This window comes from Vigna unguiculata, chromosome 3, assembly GCF_037176805.1.
Source record: "Vigna unguiculata cultivar grain cowpea cultivar isolate G323 ecotype 2 chromosome 3, ASM3717680v1, whole genome shotgun sequence".
Classification (NCBI taxonomy): Eukaryota; Viridiplantae; Streptophyta; class Magnoliopsida; order Fabales; family Fabaceae; genus Vigna; species Vigna unguiculata.
In genome coordinates, this window is record NC_140794.1 from 67890636 (window position 1) to 67912811 (window position 22176).

Genomic DNA, 22176 nt, shown 5'->3' on the forward strand with positions numbered 1-22176 from the left:
CATGCATAATCTTTTCTAAACTATTTTGTTATTAAATTGAAATTTGAAGCATTGATTGTTGTATATTAAACTAGTATAATTTTGTCATTGAGTTGTAATGATGTTTAAAAACCCATTTGTACACTTTTATGGCTAAGGATGAAATTCTATATATATTATTTGATTAGTCATCCTTTTTTATGTTTATTATTACTGACGTATATTGAGTATGACGTATATTTTTGTAGAAGTAGACGTGTCAAAGTGAGCCAACTCGGTTCATATGGGTTGGCTCACCACGAGCCGGGTTAAAAATGAGTGAACCTAACTCGACTCACTGTCTGGTGAGTCAGAAATTTTGTAACCCGGCTCAACCCACCACGGGTTGGTGAGTTAAGTGGATTGACTCACCAACCCACCTAAATTATTTTTTAGTATTTAAATATTTAAATAAATTTTTAAATAACCCATGAGATAACAATCATAATAAAATCAAGAACCAATATTTTGATCATGCTCACCACCGATATATGAAGAATTATTTCTAAGAAAGTATCCATTAGTCTAAGAAAGCATGACTAATATTACAAATTTTCTGTCATGCTATTCAACAAAATATAAATAAAAAAACTATACATTTTTTTTCATGCTAATTTAGAAAAAATTGTTTTTAAGACGGTTACTTGAGTAATTTACTACAAAAATTATAGCTAAAGATTAAAGTATCAACATATATATAACTTGACAATTAAATTAATTAAACATTCAAACTATTCAAATATAATTAAGCAACAAACTAGCATTTAACAATATGAAATTGTGAACAAATATTATAGGAGTAGTAAATAATTACTAAAAAAATTTAAAAAAAAATTAAAAAAATTAAAAAAAATTGTAAAAAAATGTTGGTGGGTTAAGTGGGCCAACCCACCTTTAAAGAAGTTGAATTTTTCTCAACCCAACCCGGTTCGAACCCATGATGAGCCGGATTGACTCACGAGTTGAAATCCATTTTGACATCTCTACGTAGAAGCGTTAGTTAGTGATGTTCCGCATACATCGATTAGGAACGTTTAATCTTAATTGTTGATCATGAATTCAAATTTGAAAAGGAAATAGTATTGAAAGACATAAGATTTTTGTTGTCGTTTATGGTAATTTTCCCAATTTCATAAAGAAAAAGGAATGTTGTTAAAGAGTAATTGGGTATGGTTTTTTGCTGTGATTTTGTGAGAGAATTTTGAAAAGTAAACAAATTGTAACATGCAGCTTTATATTGCGCAAAATTGAAATTATATACATAGAGACAGAGAATATATGAGTGGCTCCAAATATATATAAAATTTATTTTGTGGTGAAGCTGATGTTAAGTATTATTAAGTTAAGTTATAGAAGTGTGGAGTGACAATGTGAATCTTGGCGATAGAAAGATCCACAAAAGACGCTGACAAGTGTCTCTTTCTCATCTCATGATGTGAATTATTAGGGAGAAAATGGTTAGCACTGTTCATTGAATTTGACATTAAGAACAGAAAAACAAAGGAGATGAAGCATGCACAAATTTAACTAAATCCATTTTCTAAAGAGGACCAATTGACATTGTAAAATATATGAGATTGGAAGCACTTGGTTTATAGTGTCTTGGATAATAGTGTAAATTTGGACAAAATATCGTTGAATTTGACAGGAAACATAAATTATTGAATGAGTCAATACAACTGAGTTGTAGACACCCATTTGGATTGTAATAAAAAAAAATGGTAATGTATATTTAATTTTTTATTTTACATCTATTCAACGTCAATAAAATTATACTTTTATATTAAAATATAAAATAATTTAAGAAAATTAAGTAAAAACATAAAAAAAATATTTTTTATTAGATCTTAAATAGAAATAAAAAAATTTGACAGATATGCATATATAATTTTTCAACGAAAAGAAAAACACTAAATAACATGTTTAGTGTTAAGCAACTCATCATATTGTATTTTTTTTTTCCTTTACCACGTTGCTAAAAATACTTATTGTAGCTATTTCTTGCTTTTTAAATACATTAGCTATGAATTAAAAATCTCTTGTGCTCTTTTGTTTTATCCATCTAATGTTGTTTTAAAAATGTTTTGAATTTCAATAGGTTATTCGATTAAAAAGACCCCTTTCCCTCCATTAATTCTCCAAGCTAACAATTTAAGATAAAAACTTAAAAAAATGAAGAGAAGTTTATGTGTCATCACTAGTCACGATAACATGATTGATTTTAGGGACGCAAATAAATAAATGAGTTAGGTATATATTCTTACAACTCAAGTTTAACCTGATTCTTTTTTTGTAATTTGGTTTGTTTTTTTTATAGTTTGTTTAAATATTATCTCGTATTAATAGTTAAAATATGTCAGCAGGTTTATAGTTAAATAGGCTAAAAGGCTCAAGAGTCTATCATTGAAAAAATTGATTAGATTAAAAAACTCACAAAGTTAACACATGTATCACACATTAGATACAATTGAAGCCACAAAAAGAAAAACCTATCGCATTTTTATCAAACCAGTTCAAGTAAGGACATCATACTTAGTTGTTTGTTAGGCCATGATATAATATTGTATAATTTTATTAAAAAGATATTAACTAAAAAATAACATAACCTATTAAATTTATACTCGCTTTATCATACAACAACCTTTTCCAAGTTTTGACACGCGGAAAACAAAATATTTAACTTATGTACATCTATATTAAAAAATACTCTTATTTTTCATCTCCTAAACTCTTCTATTAAGTAAAATTCATACAAGCCTCTAAATCTGAGTCGCATTTTTTCATTTGACCGATTTCAATAAAAAAACTCACATGAATTTTAACGAATAAAAAACATAAAAAAACAGCATTACAAAATATATTTCAAACACTTTTCTGATACATTAACATATCGTAATCAAATTAGAATTGTTATCGAAAAACTCTAATCACCGCAAAAATGTGAAATTTAATTTCTTTGATTCTTTTGAAAAAACTCAATCTGTACTTCTCTGAAGAATACATTCATCGTTTTAAAAACTCGAAATGGTAATTGATTACACGTTTGAACAGCGATTATTATAGTTAGGCTTTTTTATATGGCAGTAACAGACTAAACGATAGAATAAAAATAAAAAATAATTTACAGTTGAATCCAATTTAACAGGCATCAAGATGGACATAATATCACACAAGAGACAAATATACATTTGAGCAAATTTAATTTGAATACCAACAAAAGATCCATTTTTTTTTTTTGTAAAATGAAGAAAAAACCTTTAAAACTATATTGCTAGGAAACGCGAGAGCAATTACATGAAGATTGAGATGATGAGTGAAGAAGAGAAAGCGAGTGGCTTTAACGGGGTACTCTTTTTCTACTTAGTATCTCTTGTTCTTTTAGTCGATGTTGGAACCTTGCGAGGCGAGCTTGAAGACTCACCAGGCTAGCTGCTTTGCGAGAAAGCACAAAACTCAATTGAGTTACATAGTTGTCAATTAGACTTCCTGGCTGGTCCACTTCTGCCAATAGTTTCATTTCCTAACAACCAAAGCCAATACCACTATGAGCTCCAACAAACAATTACTATGCAAAAACAAAGTTTTACTTATTTTCTTGACATTACTAAGAACCAGAGATAACACCTAAAAACAAAATTGAGGCTGGTAGAGGTTAAGTGTGTGAGATATTTGAATAACAATAGTTACACTACACAGTTAATAGAGCATGTACCACCGATGACTCAAATACTCGTGTATAGACGAAAACAACATGCAAAACATCATATCATATTGGACCATTCCTAAGAACCCTAAAATTTTTGTGCCATCAAACATTAAACACATGCATATCAACGTGCAGGTATGAAAATACAGAAAGCAAATTGACGGATGTCAAGTGCAATGAAAAAACTCAAGCCCTGAAGTTACCCAACAAAAAGAAATTAGAAATTGCATTTGACAATGTTATTGAGAAGTTAGAGAAAAATTTGCCCAACTTACTTCACGAACAATCTCCATTGTGTCCTCAATTTCTTTCCTATGAGCAGCAATTAGTGCTTCTTCCTCCTGCAGAAGCATAAATTAAACAGATACTCAAAAGTGTTACAGTAAACTTTTAAACTGAAAGAGGATAGCTCCAAACATTTGAGAAACCTCAAGTATAGCGCTGATATTCACGTCAGAAGAGGATTCTGTTTCAGACTGCCCCGATCCAGTGCTAACTGTGTTATAATTTCCTGTGTTCTGCTGCTTGGAACTTGTGGTGTTATTAGAACCATTGGAATCCCTTTTTACCCAATTTATAGATCTTTCGGATTTGTCCTCCTTGGTTCCTTTTCTGCGTGGAGGAGACACCTTTTGCACTTTCTCATCTGTAACATTTAGGGAATAAGAGTTCATCTTTTGACTGGTAGAATCACCGTAAGAATTCTTTACTTCAAACCTTTCCCTGTCCATTGGAGCAGAAGCCAGGCTTTTATCTTCTCGCCCATTGTATGAATAACTAGAAGAGAAACTTGATAGTTGTTTGTCAACATCAGTGGAAGAGCTGTACAAAGATCTTTCCTTTTCTACAGCTTTTCTGCCCAAGTCCGTTGCTTTTATCTCTTGACGCTGACCATTAGAATCCTCTGCACCCATGCCAGCAAGAAGTGAAGATGTTGGTGAAGCCTCTTTATTCACTGGTGGAACTGGATTTGGGGCCTGGTCCTTCCGAGGATTTCCACTCTTGGATAGACTTTTAACTCTGTTCATATGAGACAATAATGGTTAATATCTAAAAACATGTGTATACGAAAAAGTGCATCCAGTTATGAGCATAGTCTTCTTAATTTACAGTTGCAAAACACATACCGGTCTGCATATCTCAAGGTATTAAGTGTGTGTTCACAAGACCCAGCATTTGGGGATATACAAGAGATCATAACAGTTTTTGAATTTCCAACAAAGGAGTCACGGAGCACTTCCGTAAGTTTGCTTCCCCGAAAAGGAATATGGATCTGATCATTATCCAAAGCCCGGATGCACTCCTTCAAAGCCAAAAGACTCTTGTTGATTTCAGCACCTTCGATCCTGCGGTAGTGATACAATTAGCGCCAAAAGTGAAGAGATCGGCTACTACAAGACACAAAGCAGGGATAGAAAGGAACTCAAGGAAGCCAACCATGACCAATCAAACCATGTTTTGCGGCAGTTACATGAAAATAACAACACACTATAAATCAAACAACAAACAAACACTTGGAATTTGCATCCCTTTGTTGCATCCATTTTCCAATCCACCCATGTATGAATCCAACTAATTTGCCAATTCATTGGCATAAAAAATTAATGAATTAAATCAATAATTATTACTATATGATTAACAGACAATCAATCATATTTTTAAAACAATGGACCGAGATATTGGATCAATGTCTGCGAAAGGAGCAAACGCCCACCAGGGTCCCTTTGAAAACAAACCTCATCAGGACAGAAATTTTTAGTTGACCAGAAAAAAAAAAAATTCATTTTTAAATAGATGAAGTGGATTCATCCGTGAAAAAAATGAATGAATGGGTAAGATTTTACTTTTTATAAATGAGTAATGAGTAGATTAATCTTTTCAATAAATTGATAACATACCATAAATGAAATAATAGTTTATTTTTTCCAATCATTTTAATCCACTGCAAATTTATCCAAAACATTCATTTTATCGAAAAGTAGCAATAGATGATTAAAATCATTTGTGCAACTAAGTAGTCCCTAAGTATATTATACTAAATCTATTTGCAACATTGAATACATGATAAATTGAAATTTCATTTTTATTACAAGTTGACAATATCCTATACATGTACAGTAGCTACAAATCAGGTTATGAAATAAACCAAAACAAGCTGATTCCATTTACCTTTGTCAACTAGAGAACAGTTTATATGTCCTGCTCTTATCATTTTAAATATAGTAAAGAAAGGAGTCGGTAAATGAAGTTCTAAAAAGTAAAACATAACAAACGCATATAACATTAAACAAGCAGATGGTTTATGCAAAAAGATAATTTAATGGAAAAGTACCTTGTTTGACGGTCATTGTCAGTAGTATCAGCACCTCTTTCACTTCCAGCAAGATCAATAAAAGATATCTTCCCCACAACCTTCCCACTTTTTGCCTCATTTCCATCATTATTGTTCCGCTTACTCTCTTTTATCTCATTGTGCTTCTTTACAACCAGTTGCAAGATAGCATGGGACCTGGAGGACTCCTCATTTGCACCAGTTGACCCCGTACTTCTGGCTGCATTACCCTTTTCAATGAATTCTTTGACAATCTGTACATCAGACACTTCAAATTCTTGAAGTCCTACAATACACACTTGCTGCCGTCCATCTTCTCTCATGCAGAGTTTTCTGTTCAAAGCAAAACAAACACAGCCACTCAGTAATCTATATAAACAGATTGTACTTCCAAGCAGATATAATATGCAAGGTGATAGCACGGAGTAAACAAAACAAAAGAATATGCGTTTTAACTGGTTACGTATGTGTAGAATCCATAAAACCCCGAAAAAAAAAAGAAAAAAAAATCAAAACATTGTTAGTATGGGATGAAGTTTATGTTCCTTGGGAAAATCTAGAGTAATACCCTTGACAGTAGAGACTTGCCATAAATTTATTACTATTTAAAAATTTAAACACAAACATTAAGAGAATTTGTTTCAATTTTTGAAAAATTATTCCTGAGAATATGAAGTTAGGAACATAGCATTCTCACGTTTGTTATAAAGCTTAAGAAATAATTTACCCAGCATAAATGATTCCCATATGCATATTCAGCATGTCTTTCATTCCGATGATGCGGTGGGAATCTTGAAGCTAAATATATTCCAACTTGTATTTTCTTTCTAACTTCTACTTTTTTGTCTACCATTTGAATTTTGAAGAACATTACTGGGAGTAATATTAAATCTTTAACCAAACATGCTTTGATGTTTACCCAGACATATTACTGCGAATGGAATTATCTATCCAGAAATAAACTCAACGTAAAATCACAATCTTCAAGTTAAGACCCAGATCACAAATACAAAGCATTCATGCCAAAGGTAAATTAATGTCTGAAGGACAAATACACCAAAACACACAAGAAAGAAGTACCCACTTTCTGTCACTAAGAAGATCAAAAAGTTTTCCACCATATATCTCAAAGTAGCTAAGCCACAATTTAAATCTCTGGCTTCGATATACTGGTCGATGCAACTGTCTAACAAGGTCTTCAGCAGCTCTGAGCGGCAACGGTTGCATTGTGTATGTTTTGCCACTTCCTGAAAGTAAAACACTATTAGCCACAACTTAAAGCGGTTTGATTCATTTAAACCTTCAATTACTTGTGTAATGGCATCTATTATTATTACTAATATCATCTTCCTCTAGGCCAAGGTCATCAGTCGCCTCCAACTTCAGGCAACAACAAACCAAGTCTTTTCTCACAAGGTGTGGAGTCACCTACAATACATAAAACAAAATGATGTGCTACCCTCCATCTCATCTACTCTCCTAAGCCCTAACTAGGTCCTACATTGGATTTCTCCACACATGCAAAACAATGCAAAGCAAGATTCTATTATTATTTGCACAATAGCCTCCAACTCTTGGCAAGTTTCCACAAAATGAACACGTCATTGGCTATTTTAGAGTGTTAAATATAATTGATTTCACAAGAAATGAATTGACTCCTCATTTCCATTATTAACTCCACAGGAAATCAAGAACCATTCACAAAAACTAAAATATATGAAAAACCAGTAAGCAAAATATATAAATAAAAGGCCTGGAAATATTTTTGAGATATTAAATGCATTCACCTGTAATTCACAACAATACTAGAAAGTAAAAGAAAAGTATGGAACCCCAATGCTGTTATGCTTGGCTACTAATACAATAAAGAACCATCAACTACACTCTCACTCACACAAACAAAATATTGAGAAGAAAAAGAATGGACAGTAATATTGGATGGTGGTTATTTTTTGGTAAAAGTATGATTTGAACAGGGAACAACAAATTTCTTACCTGTCTGACCATAAGCAAAACAAGTAGCTTTGGTTCTCTCAAAAATTGTAGGAATAATTGGTTCGACCGTAACTCGATATACCTGTCATTGCAAAGCAGCAACATACCTTAGATTAACAGATCAATTCAAGAATCAAGACCAAGACAGAGGCAAGAACTCACAGTTTCATAAATACTAACAACAAAGACAAAATGATGTTATGGCTACCGAGGAAAGAACGATCATTAAAATAAGAAACTGCAAAAAGATTCAATATTTGTTAAGGAGCTGCCTTACTTCGTCATTGGTAACATTCTCATCAAGAACAGCATCAAAACAGAACTCATGCTTCTCCACATAAGCTGTCAAATCCACCTTTTACATGACAAGAACAAACAATTAGATCTTTAAACAGTTAGTAAGAACAAGAATAGCAAACAAAAATAAAATTCAATAATTAGTCATAAATAATTCAACCTTTGAACTGATATAGTAATAAATGGTAAAACAATAACTAGTGTTTCAATTCAACATAAACAAACCTTTAGTTTTGGTTCATGGACTGTCAAATATGCACTGTCATATGCAGTTACAATGTCATCCTCCTTCTTAGCAAGCTCCTTCTTATTTAAAGGTCTTTTGCGTACCTAAGACATGCATTGGAAGTAAATGCCTAAAATAAATAGCAATGACAATTACAAATTTCCCTTAAATGTTACTGAATCCATAATTAAAATCACATGTTAACTAAAGGATGAAAAGTTCAAAATGCTTTAGGGAACTAATATGAAGCAATTAATAATGAAAGATGCATTTGACTCATAAGTTTCTTTTCCAAATGATGATTTTTATTGAATTGTTCAGATAGTTTGGGAAAAATGGTGATAACAAAGAGAAGTGGTAGTCATGTTACTAGGTGCGATACTAAAATATCAAAGAACAAAATATGTAATTCAAAAGTCATTGCTCACTTATGATAATGGCAACACAAGAAAACCATAACTATACATGTTTTAAAGTGCAGGGAAGAAGCTACTGATAAATGTGTCAGGCTACTTATTTCTAGAAATATTGACATACCACAACTTTAATCTTAGCAACATTATTTTCTCTTGTATTATTCTCTTTTTCATTTGTAGGCACAAAAACTGATGCATCAGCATCTGCTTCTCCTCTTTCCTGCTTTCTGTTAATTGGATTGAAGTCATCTTCAAAAGCTCTAGCACCTCCAGGCATAAAAGGTGATGGCTCAAAGGGTTCTGAAATAACATGCTGAGGAGAAGAAAGAAATCAGAGACAATAAAACCTATGCATGTATAGATACTTGTACTGAAAATGCACGAACGTTAAGGAAATTGTTGCAATATAAGGGATCAATGAGAATAAACATGCACAGTCAAAAGGTAATGAAACTCAAACAGAATACTAATGGTTAAAAATGCCAGTACTGATACTTAAAATTCATAATTTGAACTTTACTACAATTTGACTGCCTATATTTGTATCATAAGATGAAACTCAAACGACTATGTATCTTAAGATACATGTAAAAATCTTATCACGATGATACGGTTTAAAATTTCATCATTTTTTTTTTCTTAAATTTCTTTCACCAATACTCACACAATAAAAGTTGAAAAGTTATATAATCTTTCACCAATTCTCGTGAGACCAATGGTTTGTTTCCATTCTTCTAAATTAAAGGCTTTACAAACTCATATAGCTAGTAATTTTGGTTTACAAGTCTTGTGGTTAAGTTGTTTTGTCCATTTGTAGCTTATAATTATAATATTGAGCACCACATATATATGATACATTTGAAGTAATTCAAAGATAAAGAAACAGTTTTCCAATTCACAATTTAAATCTTGATTTGATAACTTCGTTCAGACATTTAAACCTATGACTATTGCCTAAATGGCTCTGCTTATATAACCAAGATTCTTCACCATCGTCAAACAAAAAAGTTGCATTAGACTTTAATAAAAATTTGCTAAACTTATCATGAAAATATAGTGATATTAGGTTAATATTCGTACATGGAAGATAACTTTACACATAAAACAAATTATCCCTGCAAATGTGTAGAAAAGGAATCAAACTGAAGATAGCTTATTTAACTGAATGAACTGGAAACCACCATATGGTGAATCGTACCTCGGACAAAAGCTCTGTATCATCCATAGCATGAAGATCCAGGAGCCCGGCTCCAAAATCTCCCCTGAAATCTGGAGAATAAAACCCATCTGATACTGCCACTCCACTTAAATTTTGGGAAGTGGGCGTATATGGCTCAGAACCAGATTCCCCGTTCAAATTGAGGTTTCTCATTAACTTAAAAAGCCTCTGCTTTTCTTCTGCAGACTGCGCTCCATAACCCTATGGCAATATCATGTTCACTTAGTCATCTCACAGACTACCATCATAAACAACAATACGAAAAACAAACAACATTTAGCCTGTTCAAGTTCAACCGTAGGCAATGTAAGTTTCTAAAAAATATATAAAACCGAGGTGCACGCTAATTATCCCACAAAAACACCGGACAGTTCAAAAATTTCAAATAGAAATGATAGTCAGGTGTTTCAAAAATTTTAACAACACAAAAATGCATTCTAAACACTAAAGGCACTATGAATTTGGGATAAGCACAATAAACTATACACCCTTCCTCAGGAAATAACAATATAATGTACTCATACAATAATACACAAATAACGCAAGTGAAATAATAGAAGAAAAATGGACAGTTAGAAAATAATTTAGATATTCATGATTATCTCAACTAACCAAATAGTCTACACAGAACTCCAAACGACCAAGTTACCACACTATATAAGCTCGAACATGAAAGAAGTTGCAAAAGAGGGAAAGTAAAAGAGACGGTAAATTAATAAATTGGCAATTCAGAATTCTTAAAGAAAGCAAAGAATTAACAAGTAGTTTAGAAACGAAAACCTAACAGAGTTGTAATCTAAGAGAGACGATAAATACCTGCATAAGAAGATTGGGGAGGAGGCGTTGATCGATACCAGTGGAAGCCAGTGGAGAGGCCAGATGCTGCAAGCCGGCTGATTGTAACCAGCGCGCCATGACGGCGTCGCCGGCATCGTTAGCCGGCCCCGCCGCATTATGGAGAGATCCGGCGCCGGCGTGGTCATACAGAGCAGTGGCCGCTGCATTGCTCTGCTGCATCTGGCCACCCATGTGGCGCTGCGACCGTCTTTGGGGCGCCAATTTTCAAGATCTGTTTTGACAAACTTCGCAACAAACACAGACGCTAGAATTCAAATTCGAAAACCGCCACAATAAGATATCACCGGAAAAAAAAAGCATCAGGAACACTTACGAGAAGGAGAGAATTGGAATCCAAAGAAGAACATGAAAGTGGGAGTGAAAGGACGGAATTCAGAAATCAGCGAAGCGTGGAATTCCAGTGAACGGAGTTATCGAGGAACGAAGAATGCAGCGGGCTAGGGAGTGGATAATCGAGATCTACGCTGTGAAATGGGGATTGGCAATGGCGGATTGTGATTCAGATCTGAAAGTGGTCGAAAATACGAAAACGAAACCCCTGAACGGTGGGGAAGCGTTGCTTCTAATGTTCTGTTGATGTTGTTGTTGTGTAAGTGAAGAAAATGGAATGGTGGCGGAAAAAGAGAGAGAAATTGAAGCGAGGAAGAAAGAGTAGGCGTGGATGATGTGATATACTTCGACAAAAACAAAGGTATACGTCAATGGAAAATTTACGGATAACAATCCCATAATCAAATAGTCAAACATTATATAATATTATTTTTAAATATTATTAAAACGGCTACACGAAATCAAATCTCTTTTTTTTTTTTCACTATAAGTTACCTAACAGTAGAAAATATGTCACTGTGATACTTTAATTAATAATTTGGATTTTTCTTAATAGACCTACTAATACAAGGACTAAAATGACAATAATTTTTTAAAACTAAAAAAAACTATTTTATTTGCACTTAAATAATAAAAAAGGTGTTTAATGGTAAGTTTGTTTAAACTATAGTTTATAGTTTATACTTTTTCGATATAGTGAGAGTTTGAAATATATTTGTTTTATGTTTGTATCTAAAAAGATGTGTCAAACAAGCTGACACAATATTCGATGAAAGTTGAAAGTTGAAAGTTGAGTTAATATTTAAACCAAAATCCAAACATCCAAATAGTAATAGAAAGTAAATTTAAATTTAACTTATCTATTTGATGATTTTATTTTATTTTTAATTAGATTCGGAATGCAGAAGGAAATATGAAAAATATTTTGAAAAACAATATTCTTATTAAATAACATTTTGAAGATTTTTTTTTAATTGCGATTAATTCAAGTTCTCTTGGAGACAAAAATTCAAAAAATAGTACATAATCGAGTAATATATTAATGTCAACGAACTAAAAAATAATTCAATGCAAAAAGAACAATAATAAACTAAGGACTTTTCCCCTTTTCATATGTTTTTTTTCTTTCTTTTTTCAGTTCATAAGCTTCTTCTTCTTTTTTTCCTTTTGTCATCGTAATACGCTAAACTAAAGTGTATAAACTGCATTTAAATTAGTTATTGCTGGTGTTAATAAGATCAACGTATCAATAAGTAAAATGGTGATTTAAAATATGTTGGTCTGAAATATATTAAATGCGTATTGTAGTAAAATTATTTAGAATTTCCTACATTATATTTTTACACGTTTTTAGTAAAAGAAAGGTATATACTAATATTGTTCTAACGGAGCATTATGTGAGGTTAGGTTGATGCCAATTGGCAAGTACATGGCTCAGAATTAATGGGTAAAAGCTGAAGGGAACAAAAAACTGCACATGCGTTACTATTAGACATCCTGAATCAATTAACTCTCAACAATAAAAACAAAGAAAATGGCATTTTGAAGTGTTTATTTAGACTGAATTTTTCATAAAAGACCCGTATAATAGGTGTAAGAAAAGTGTAAGTTTAAATTTTACATTAAGAAAAAAATTAAATAAAAATGAGAAAGTTTAACATCATACAAAGATGAAGATTTACATAAATTTATTGTTTTAAGTTTTTGGGAAGAGAGTGGTGTCAATCTCTTATGTTGGACTTATTTTTCATTGGTGTTGTATCTTTTCACTTATCCTCTCTCGAAAGATCCAATAGTGGTATGAGATCCTAGTTCATGTGGTGATCGACTCAAACAAAATCTTGTATCGAAAGTTTTCCTGACGAATGATCAATCAGCAATACAACTACTTGTTAAAAATAAAATAAAATTATATGACATTCTTGAATAATTTAAAATATTTTTAAAAGATAGTTTTGTATGATATGATTCAGATTTTCGACCTACAAAGTAATTCTGAGATAAAACAAATGTTATTATCCAATTAATATCATTTCAATAACATGGTTAAACTTTATTTAATCACGATATCTAACGCAGACAGTAGATATTTGATTAAATAAAGTCATTCTTATAATTTAAATTACGACACTATAAATCTGAGTTAACAACAATTAAATCTAAATTGGGTATTAGAAAACAAAACCTCATGATAGGTAGTTAAATGGAACATATGTATGAGAGGTAAGTATCGTGTTAGCTTTTATAACATTTATTACTATTAAAAAAACATTACTTAACTTAATTGTGAAGTATCTTTTAGAGATGACCCACCTCAACAAAATTAAAACACTATAAATCCGAATTATTAAAAGGGATAACAATGAAAAAGAAAAATATAGATAAATTATTAGAGTAATTCAGTAATTACGAATACCATCTTATTCTAATAACACATTTTTTTCTTTGATTTTTTTTTCTTTTTGAAAATGAATGAATTCTAAATATCTCTATCTCAAATTACCTAATCTAGAGATTAATTGAACAAATTGGTCATGATTTTCTCTTATGGAGAGACAATAAAGGACTAAAAATAGTACGTATATTGTACTCACAATATATTGTATTTACATGCAAGAACCATAACTCTTTATTTAACTTGTGTCAGTTATTCACTCAAATTTTAATATTTCTAATTTAACCCTTTCAACATTGTTGGTATATATACATTTTATATATCATAACACACACACACATATATATATATATATATATATATATATATATATATATGAATCGATGTTAATTAATCCACCACACATAACAATTAATAAATGCCACAACCAACACGAGTCACCTTTGGGTACTTTACCCTCATCATTAATATAACTTTCTTTTCTAATAAAACATGTGGGGCTATTTCTAGCACGGAAAATGTATTTTTCTAAATTTTGATTCAATTTTAACAGATAAAAAAAAAGTGTGAAAATGGCCGTTTTGGCCTCATTGTGAAGTAGGGTTATTTTTTAAACAAGAAAACGAAAACCCTTTTGAAATCATGGGAAACATGGCATACCTTGGGATTCACTTCTTAAGTATTTGCTTTGGCATGAAGCATGAGAGGTTTAAGATGGAACGATTAATTAGGAACATTAATTTGACTAAAGTTTAATCTTTTTGTTTTCTTGTTTTCAATTTCACCAAAGTAGCTCTACCATCGATTCTCAACATATATACGTCCAAATTTGAGTATGTTTCAATAATTGAAGTTGATAACATGACTCTCTTTTACGTCTTTTTCAGACGCATCTCTTACGTTTTTTCTATTTCACGTGACTTTGTTAATAACCTTGTCTCACTGTCACGTTAATAATTCATTGGATGTTATTCATTCCATTAATGACTTGAAAAGGATCATACCATTATCTTTTTGAGCTTGTTAACACGTCTTTTCTGGTATATATGTAAGCCACCAAATATACCACCACAAAATTATACCTCGGTTGCATATCTTAAATTATTTTTCATCTTTTTTAACTTAATTACAAGTTAAAATTTTAAGGTTGTGTTTTTCTTAAAAATTTAATTTCCGTCTAAATTAGTTTAATTTGAGTCAACTATATTTTGGAATCAATTTGTTTTACTAAACAGTAATTGTATAGATACGTAACTGATAATATAATTTTCAATTTTAATTTGGATTCAATAACACTGTTAAATCTAAAGATACGTAAATTTAATTGTTATTAACACATCATTCTTAATATTGTTTACTTAAATTTAAAGACATGGTTAAATCCAAAGATTTGCCCCGGTAAGATATGAAGCAATGTGAGAAATGAATAGGACAAAATTCTCACCTCATAACATTGCAATATCAACGTCAAAATTCAATTTAATTTATATAAATAAATTTCTTATATGTTTAAAAGAATATGCTTATACTTAATGATTCTTAATTTGACTACATTTAAGTTGAAATTTTGAATAATTAATTTTATTAATTAAAATAGAACGTCTTTTAAAAAATAATTATTAATTATTAATTTCATTATATTTATATTATATTTATGATAAAATAAAAAATAATTAACTCTATTAATTGAAATATCGTAAATTCATAAAATAGAAAAATCATTTTATAAACAAAAAACAAACATTGTAAGATTTTTATCGTATTTACTAAGATGCAAACAAGCAAAAATATTTTTTAACACTTGAAGACCGTCTATGAATAAAAATTTGAAATATGAAGGTTTGAAATGTTTGAAAGATATATGATCTTAAAATTTATAGTTTTTTTCAAATATTTTCTGTGATGGAAAGATTGCACTTCTTTTATGGAAAATTTTTATCTTTCTTTATATTACCTTTTGTCACTCGTTCAAATTAACTTTTCTTATTTGTTTAGAATTAGAACATGCGTGAATGAAAAATAAGATGATAAATTTTGATGTGCACTAAATAAATTATCAAATACAGTTGTATAACATTTATGTATATTTTAATTTTTTAAATAAAATAAAAGTACATTAATAATTATAAAAGTTATAATTTATTTAATGTTACGTTTAAGTATACATTTTTATGAAAATAAAACTACATTAATAATTATTTTTAATCAATAACAAACACTAATCAGGAAGACCGGTATTTAAATTACTTTGTACGACATAATAAATAATTGTATCCATTACTAATTCTAGCAATCAGAAATTAATAAAGAGCTGTGTACTTTTTTTATATTTTTTAACATTTATAGTACGTACTTATAAACTAGTATTTGAACATAATTTTTAACATTTAGGAAGTTAAGGACATTTAAAACAAAGCTTGAATGCATATTTATATTTTTATGCTCCAAATAATTTTCCTCCTTAGGTTTAGAGAAGATAAAGTAATTAGCAACATGATTAATCCATCATATTTTGTTGATTTAATTTTACATCCTTAAATTCATCAATCTTCCAAATCTACTTTTCACATCATGTCCTGCATTAAATATTACTAGATTTTTCGTATTTCTGTTATACCTTTTCAACAAATATTTCATGAAGTAACACAAAAACAAAAAGAAACCGTGTATCTCATACTAGTTCATAATAAAATTAACCTAAAGCTCATTTCTTATGATTTTTATATAGAAATTGTATAGAAAAAATTCCTAGGAAATAACAAAATTCTAAAAAGTAAAAACAAAATGACAAACCTTTCCATTGAATATATATTTTTTCTTATCTCTATATCTCAATTTTGGCCTTTAAAATATTTTAATCCAATTTCATTTCTCATTAACTATTCCTGCCCTCATTCTTACTTCCACATCTCTTTCAATTTTTATTTATAAAATATGTTGTCTTTTTCGTTTCTATTTTATCTGGGTTTCTTTAGAAGGATCATCCACCAATACAACACATAGTAGAAATATACTATGAGTTAATTAAGATGTATATGATTTGGACAATAAAGTAGTTATTTTACATGAGTAAATTCTACCATGTTTTGTTTCATTTAGGGGTGTATTGATGATAGGTGTAAAGGTGAGATTTATACTGGCAATACTAATGAATGAAGTCATATAGACAAGGGTTAAATATGTTTTTGGTCCCTCAAATTTCAGCAAAATTTGAAATTAGTCCCTCATCAAAACTTTTGACCAATTTAGTCCTTCATCTTTTAAAATGCATGAATTTAGTCCTTTTAACCAAATTTTGTTAAGTTTATATGACGTTTCAAGCGCATTTCATGATAGTATTTAAATTATTTACACTGTTTGACACATTTTTGCTTCAATGTTAATTTAAATATTATCATGAAATGTGCTTGAAATGTCAGATAAACTTAACAAAATTTGGTTAAAAGGACTAAATTCACGCATTTTGAAAGATGAAGGACTAAATTGGTATAAAGTTTTGATGAGGGGACTAATTCCAAAATTCACTAAAACTTGAGGGACCAAAAACATATTTAACCCTATAGACAAATACCAGTTGTGAGAGTCTAGGGACGTTCATATTTAGAATAAATAATGAGATTAGTCGCACTCAGAAAAGATATGTAATTTACCTTGTCATGCTCTGTGAAACTAGAAAAGTTGTTTATATGTAGTCTAACTCTTGAGAAATAAAAGTAATAAAGCATTGACAGGTGCATGATCTTGTAGCACTAGCCAATACATTGGTCGTATCTGTAGTTATTAATGTTTGTTTGTGCTTGATGAATCTTAGTGTGAGGTATGACCATGTGATTGTGTGGTATGTCATTATATTCAAATTTTTAGAAAATTCTATTTTCATTTAACTTATAAATTTTAAAATCATCATTATCTTACCTTGTTTGTTTCTTATGTGTTGATGTTATCTACTTGCGATGACAGTAAATTTGAAGAAAACAAAAGATCATGTAAATGAGTGCTATATGATATAATGTACATGTCACTCCAAATAATATTCTTTTGAATACTTTTTGAATGTTTAATTTTTTTTATTATCAAATGAGGGCTTTATTTAATATTATGAACTGTTGGAAAATCACGCACTAAAAATAATTTCTTCAAGTGGAAGCATACCCGAAATAAGAGCATAAAAATAAATAAAAGCACATAGGAAATTTAATGTGGTTTGACACCTCAAGGCTTACATTTACAAACACTCAACAAGAAATATTATCACCCAAGTGCAAATTTTCAGGCAAAAATTGCAAACCTTCATACAATTTTTATGAGCCAAAACTGCAAACCCTTCATAGTGCAATTTTTCTAGCAAAAATTGTAAACTTTCCAATGACACACAACTACCCAAGCCCCTCATACACCCAAGAGACCTATTGAGTTGTGGTGACAACTCCAAAATTAACTCTTTACTTTATAATACTTTCCTGCTGTTCTCTTTTTCACATTACTCGATGTGAAACTTTGGTAAGTATTCACTTGAGAACCAACCTGAATTATATATTGTGAATTTTGCTTTGATATAATAATGTAATTTTATTGGAGAGTAAGTTTTGGACTGTTATTTTAGGGATCTTACCCTACATAATAAAACTATATTAGTTTGCAAATCAATTATTTTATATAAATAAATTGATGGTATTTTATGAATAGTTCACACTATAAAAATCTTGATAGTATCAAGAAAATGTGTCAAAATTAAACCTTTTCTTCTTCAAACAGATTCCATCCACACTAAAACATGGGAGAAGATCTTTTTGCAGTACATCTGAAAATGAGTCTGGATATTTTCCAAAAAGAGATTCTCAGCTGCACATACTAGTAAAACGATTTTACAATGAAAATTGAAACTTTCATTCTACAGATGATAACATATGTGGTACCAATGGAGTTTTATACATTAGATTTTAAAACACTTTCAATTTTCACTGGAAAACGTATTTATGTTTAGAGTCTTATATGGCGTATCAGATAGAATTCTATTTAATGAAGAATTTCATACAAGAAAGATACGTATAAGAAAAAAAAGAAAAAAGATGGCATGTGGGTCTAGGGTTAAGCTTTAGTTTGAAAGAAGATGAATTAATAATAAATTACAGCCAATCCGTCAACTTTGATTTTGTTGATTGATGCAGTGTCAAACCTTACCATTCCCACAATTTCTAATATGTAATCACCAAATAAACTCCTCTGTTTCCCCAAAAATATTACAAAAATAACTTTGCTTAATATGTGAAGGTTTTGAGAAAACAAAACTTTTAAAAATAAGGTGACACTTTTTAAATTATTGACAAAATATAGACTATATTTTAATGTTTAAATATAGACTTTAGTTGTACCAGAGTTTTTTTTTTTCTTGAGTAAAAACTTTGGTTGTACCAAAGTCTATAGTGTTACTATTTATATAGCTTGCTTACAAAATTTCGAATATTTTGAAAATAAAATTTGTAAACATTACTTTGAACAATGATTTTTTTTAATCAATTGAGTGAATTAATTATAAAAAGAAACTTTATTTTAAATTTATTCACAAATACAAATAACTAGTATTTTATCATGGTGATTCAAGTTAGAAGGTCCGTATGGGCCATGGCCCCAAGATATTTTTTTTATAAATATTTTATATTAATTTTTTTATAAAATATAATATTTAATATTAATAAATAATAAAATTAAAAATTAAACATAATAAAAAGTAATAAAAAAATTTTATATTTTTTTTTCTTTCTCATTTTAAGTTTTTCTTGTATTATATTTATTTATTACTCTTGTATATCTTTTTTTATTCTTTGTTTTAAAGAAAAAATAGAAAGTTAGATTCTCTTGTTTTTAGTTCTCATCTGTTCTCTTTCAAGATAAATAAAAAGAAATAACTGTATCCTTATTCTTGATAGAAAAATATTAATTTGATATTTAGTTTGTTTTTTTCATCTTATGAGTTTTTTGTATAAATATAAAAAGAAGTTATATATACTATATATTTTTTGATAACCATTTCTTAAATATAACTTGATTATCATTTTAGTTAATAATTACTCTTGATTTTTGATTAGATTTTGATAAATTATTTTTTAGTCTTAATTTTTTTTAAATAGATATATTGATGAAAAATAAAATAATAGATTCATTTTTTTAAAGTGATAAAAGGGGAGATACCTTTAAGATAAAAACAATACAAATTAACTTCTCCACCTATTTTCAAGCATGATACTAAGAATTCAACTGTTGAATTAGAGAACCATTTCTTAATATTCAAAAAATTATACATTTCTTAAAATTAAAAGAATTATAAGTGAGAAGTTTCATATTAATTCTTTTGAATTATAGACAAAATGTTTGATATTAATTTTTTGGAACTTATTATAAGAAAAATATTATTAAATATGAGAATATACATGAAAAGAGATAAAATTAGAAAAACTTATTTAAGATGAGTTTTATATCAAATATAATTTCAAAACTATAATTTTTGTTTAAGGAAAACATACCAGAATTTCAACACTAAATTATATACTTTTATTATATTAGTAATAATAATTAAATATATAAAACTTGAATATATTATTTTGAACCCTTCAAATTTTTTATCAACATATGCTACTAAACATTAGTGAAACTTATATATGTATAAGATTTTTTTTTCTTACTATAACGAATTTATAATTTTTTTTTATCATTTAATATTATTTTCTTATAAGTGAAACTTAAATCTCTTTACACAGTAATAATATTTTGAGTAAGAAAGTTTAACTTAACTACACATTAAAAGGTAAAAGAAGAACTAATAAATTAAACAAAAAGGTGTACTACATCCATAAGAAAACTGTGATATTGTTTAATCGTAAAAATTAAACCAAAAAACTAAAGGAAAAAGTAAAACTAGATGATGCTAAGACTAGAGTAAAAAAGGAAAAAAAAAAAAAAGTTCCGCAGGTAGTAGCAATCTTAGCACTTCATCTCCTTGAGAGCATATGCGAAGTACAGAAACGTGGGATCAGTGGCACCATCCTTATAATAAGCAAACACCAAGCTCCCATCATCGTGCATACTCTCCCCAACAAAGCTGAAGATTAATAAAAGTTTTTGGTTAATTACCGTGATTTTAATAATTAGAAGCAAAAAATCATATACTTACAACTGAAGATCCTTGATCTTGGAGAGCAGGAATTTAGTTGCTCCTTCGATGTGTTTCTTGAACAAACTTTGTTTCTCCCCATCAAGTTTTTGGATCAACAACTTAATATACCTCTTCATGAAGACAAGAAACTGCTTCTTGTCAAAAGCAGGTTGCTCCTGCAAAACATTAACCCTAAAAATTTTAATCCATGAAAACACTAAAACCCAAACAAAAAATTAGGGAAAAATAATCGAAACCTGAAGTCTGAATGTGTCAACAATATCAACAACTTTGATAGCTTGGTCGTCGACACCATCGTCTTCCCCACCTTCAGCAGAAGGGTTTGCGCCAATGTCGACATCAATTGCCCCTTGAACAACCCACTGCAAACCCAAAAATATACAAACCATGAGAACTATGTAAAATAAATCTTTTCTCTTCATTTATAATATTTTAATGTATAAACTCACCTTTCCAGAAACTTCCCACAACATTCCATTCTCAATTTCTCTGTAGGGGAAGGAGTCCGAGAGAAGTTCGTCACCTACGCAACACAATACAAACAAAACACTGAGAAAATCATGCCATACAAAGGCTAGAACGAATCGTCAATTTTATTTCGGAACTATTATTCTCCACAAAACAATTTATAAAATCTTTTCCATTTAAATGTAGGTTTTGTAAACTGTCGATTATAAATAACATCAATTCATAATATATAAATAATTCTTAATATATAAATAGATATAATTCTTATAAGTTGATTTTGTAGGATTGAGTTAGACTTAAAATTCACTTCTAATATGTTAAATTAGACGATGATTTTTTAAAAACATAATAATAGACGATGAATTTATTTTATCTTTTGTATCAGAATATTCAAAGTGGCAAATAGATACCTGTGAGGAGGTCCTTGTAAACCAACATATTTGCAGAGATTCTGGCTGAGATCGTTTGGAAAAGAAGGTTTCTGCTTTGAAGGACGAGAGTTTGGAATTTGTTTGCACACTTTGATGCGAAGGTGCAGAGACTATTTATAGGGAGGGGTGCTTGAAGAAAGTAAACAAAATTTTCGATCTTTTCCTTGTTGATATAAATAAATATGATATGATCTAATGATTTTGTTTTAAATCTTTTCGGATTTATCTTTAGAGATTGTTCTCTTAAAAATAAATGATAAATTTTAGATTCCATTGATATAAACTAGAATATAGTTTAGACAGTAAATTGTATT

General features: G+C 29.6%; 2 protein-coding genes across 3 annotated transcripts; both read right to left on the bottom strand.

The window, feature by feature from the left end:
* Positions 1-3155: 3155 nt before the first annotated feature.
* LOC114178030 (kinesin-like protein KIN-13A) lies at positions 3156-11749 on the bottom strand. Of its 2 annotated transcripts, none has more exons than XM_028063704.2 (13): positions 11381-11749; positions 11026-11291; positions 10189-10410; positions 9112-9303; positions 8574-8678; positions 8329-8406; positions 8052-8133; positions 7141-7303; positions 6057-6389; positions 4852-5070; positions 4153-4744; positions 4000-4065; positions 3156-3538 (listed from the first exon to the last, which is right to left on the bottom strand). In XM_028063704.2, the coding sequence occupies exons 2-13, from the start codon at positions 11236-11238 to the stop codon at positions 3356-3358; spliced, it is 2448 nt and encodes an 815-aa protein (XP_027919505.1). In that variant the 5' UTR covers positions 11239-11291; positions 11381-11749; the 3' UTR covers positions 3156-3355. The 2 variants fall into 2 exon arrangements, with proteins under 2 accessions (XP_027919505.1, XP_027919506.1); XM_028063705.2 differs by having other exon boundaries at positions 11026-11311.
* An 8887-nt stretch (positions 11750-20636) lies between these two features.
* On the bottom strand, positions 20637-21542 carry LOC114175567 (translationally-controlled tumor protein homolog). The gene is made up of 4 exons (XM_028060320.2): positions 21413-21542; positions 21200-21325; positions 20961-21118; positions 20637-20888 (listed from the first exon to the last, which is right to left on the bottom strand). The coding sequence occupies exons 1-4, from the start codon at positions 21434-21436 to the stop codon at positions 20771-20773; spliced, it is 426 nt and encodes a 141-aa protein (XP_027916121.2). The 5' UTR covers positions 21437-21542; the 3' UTR covers positions 20637-20770.
* Positions 21543-22176: the final 634 nt, after the last annotated feature.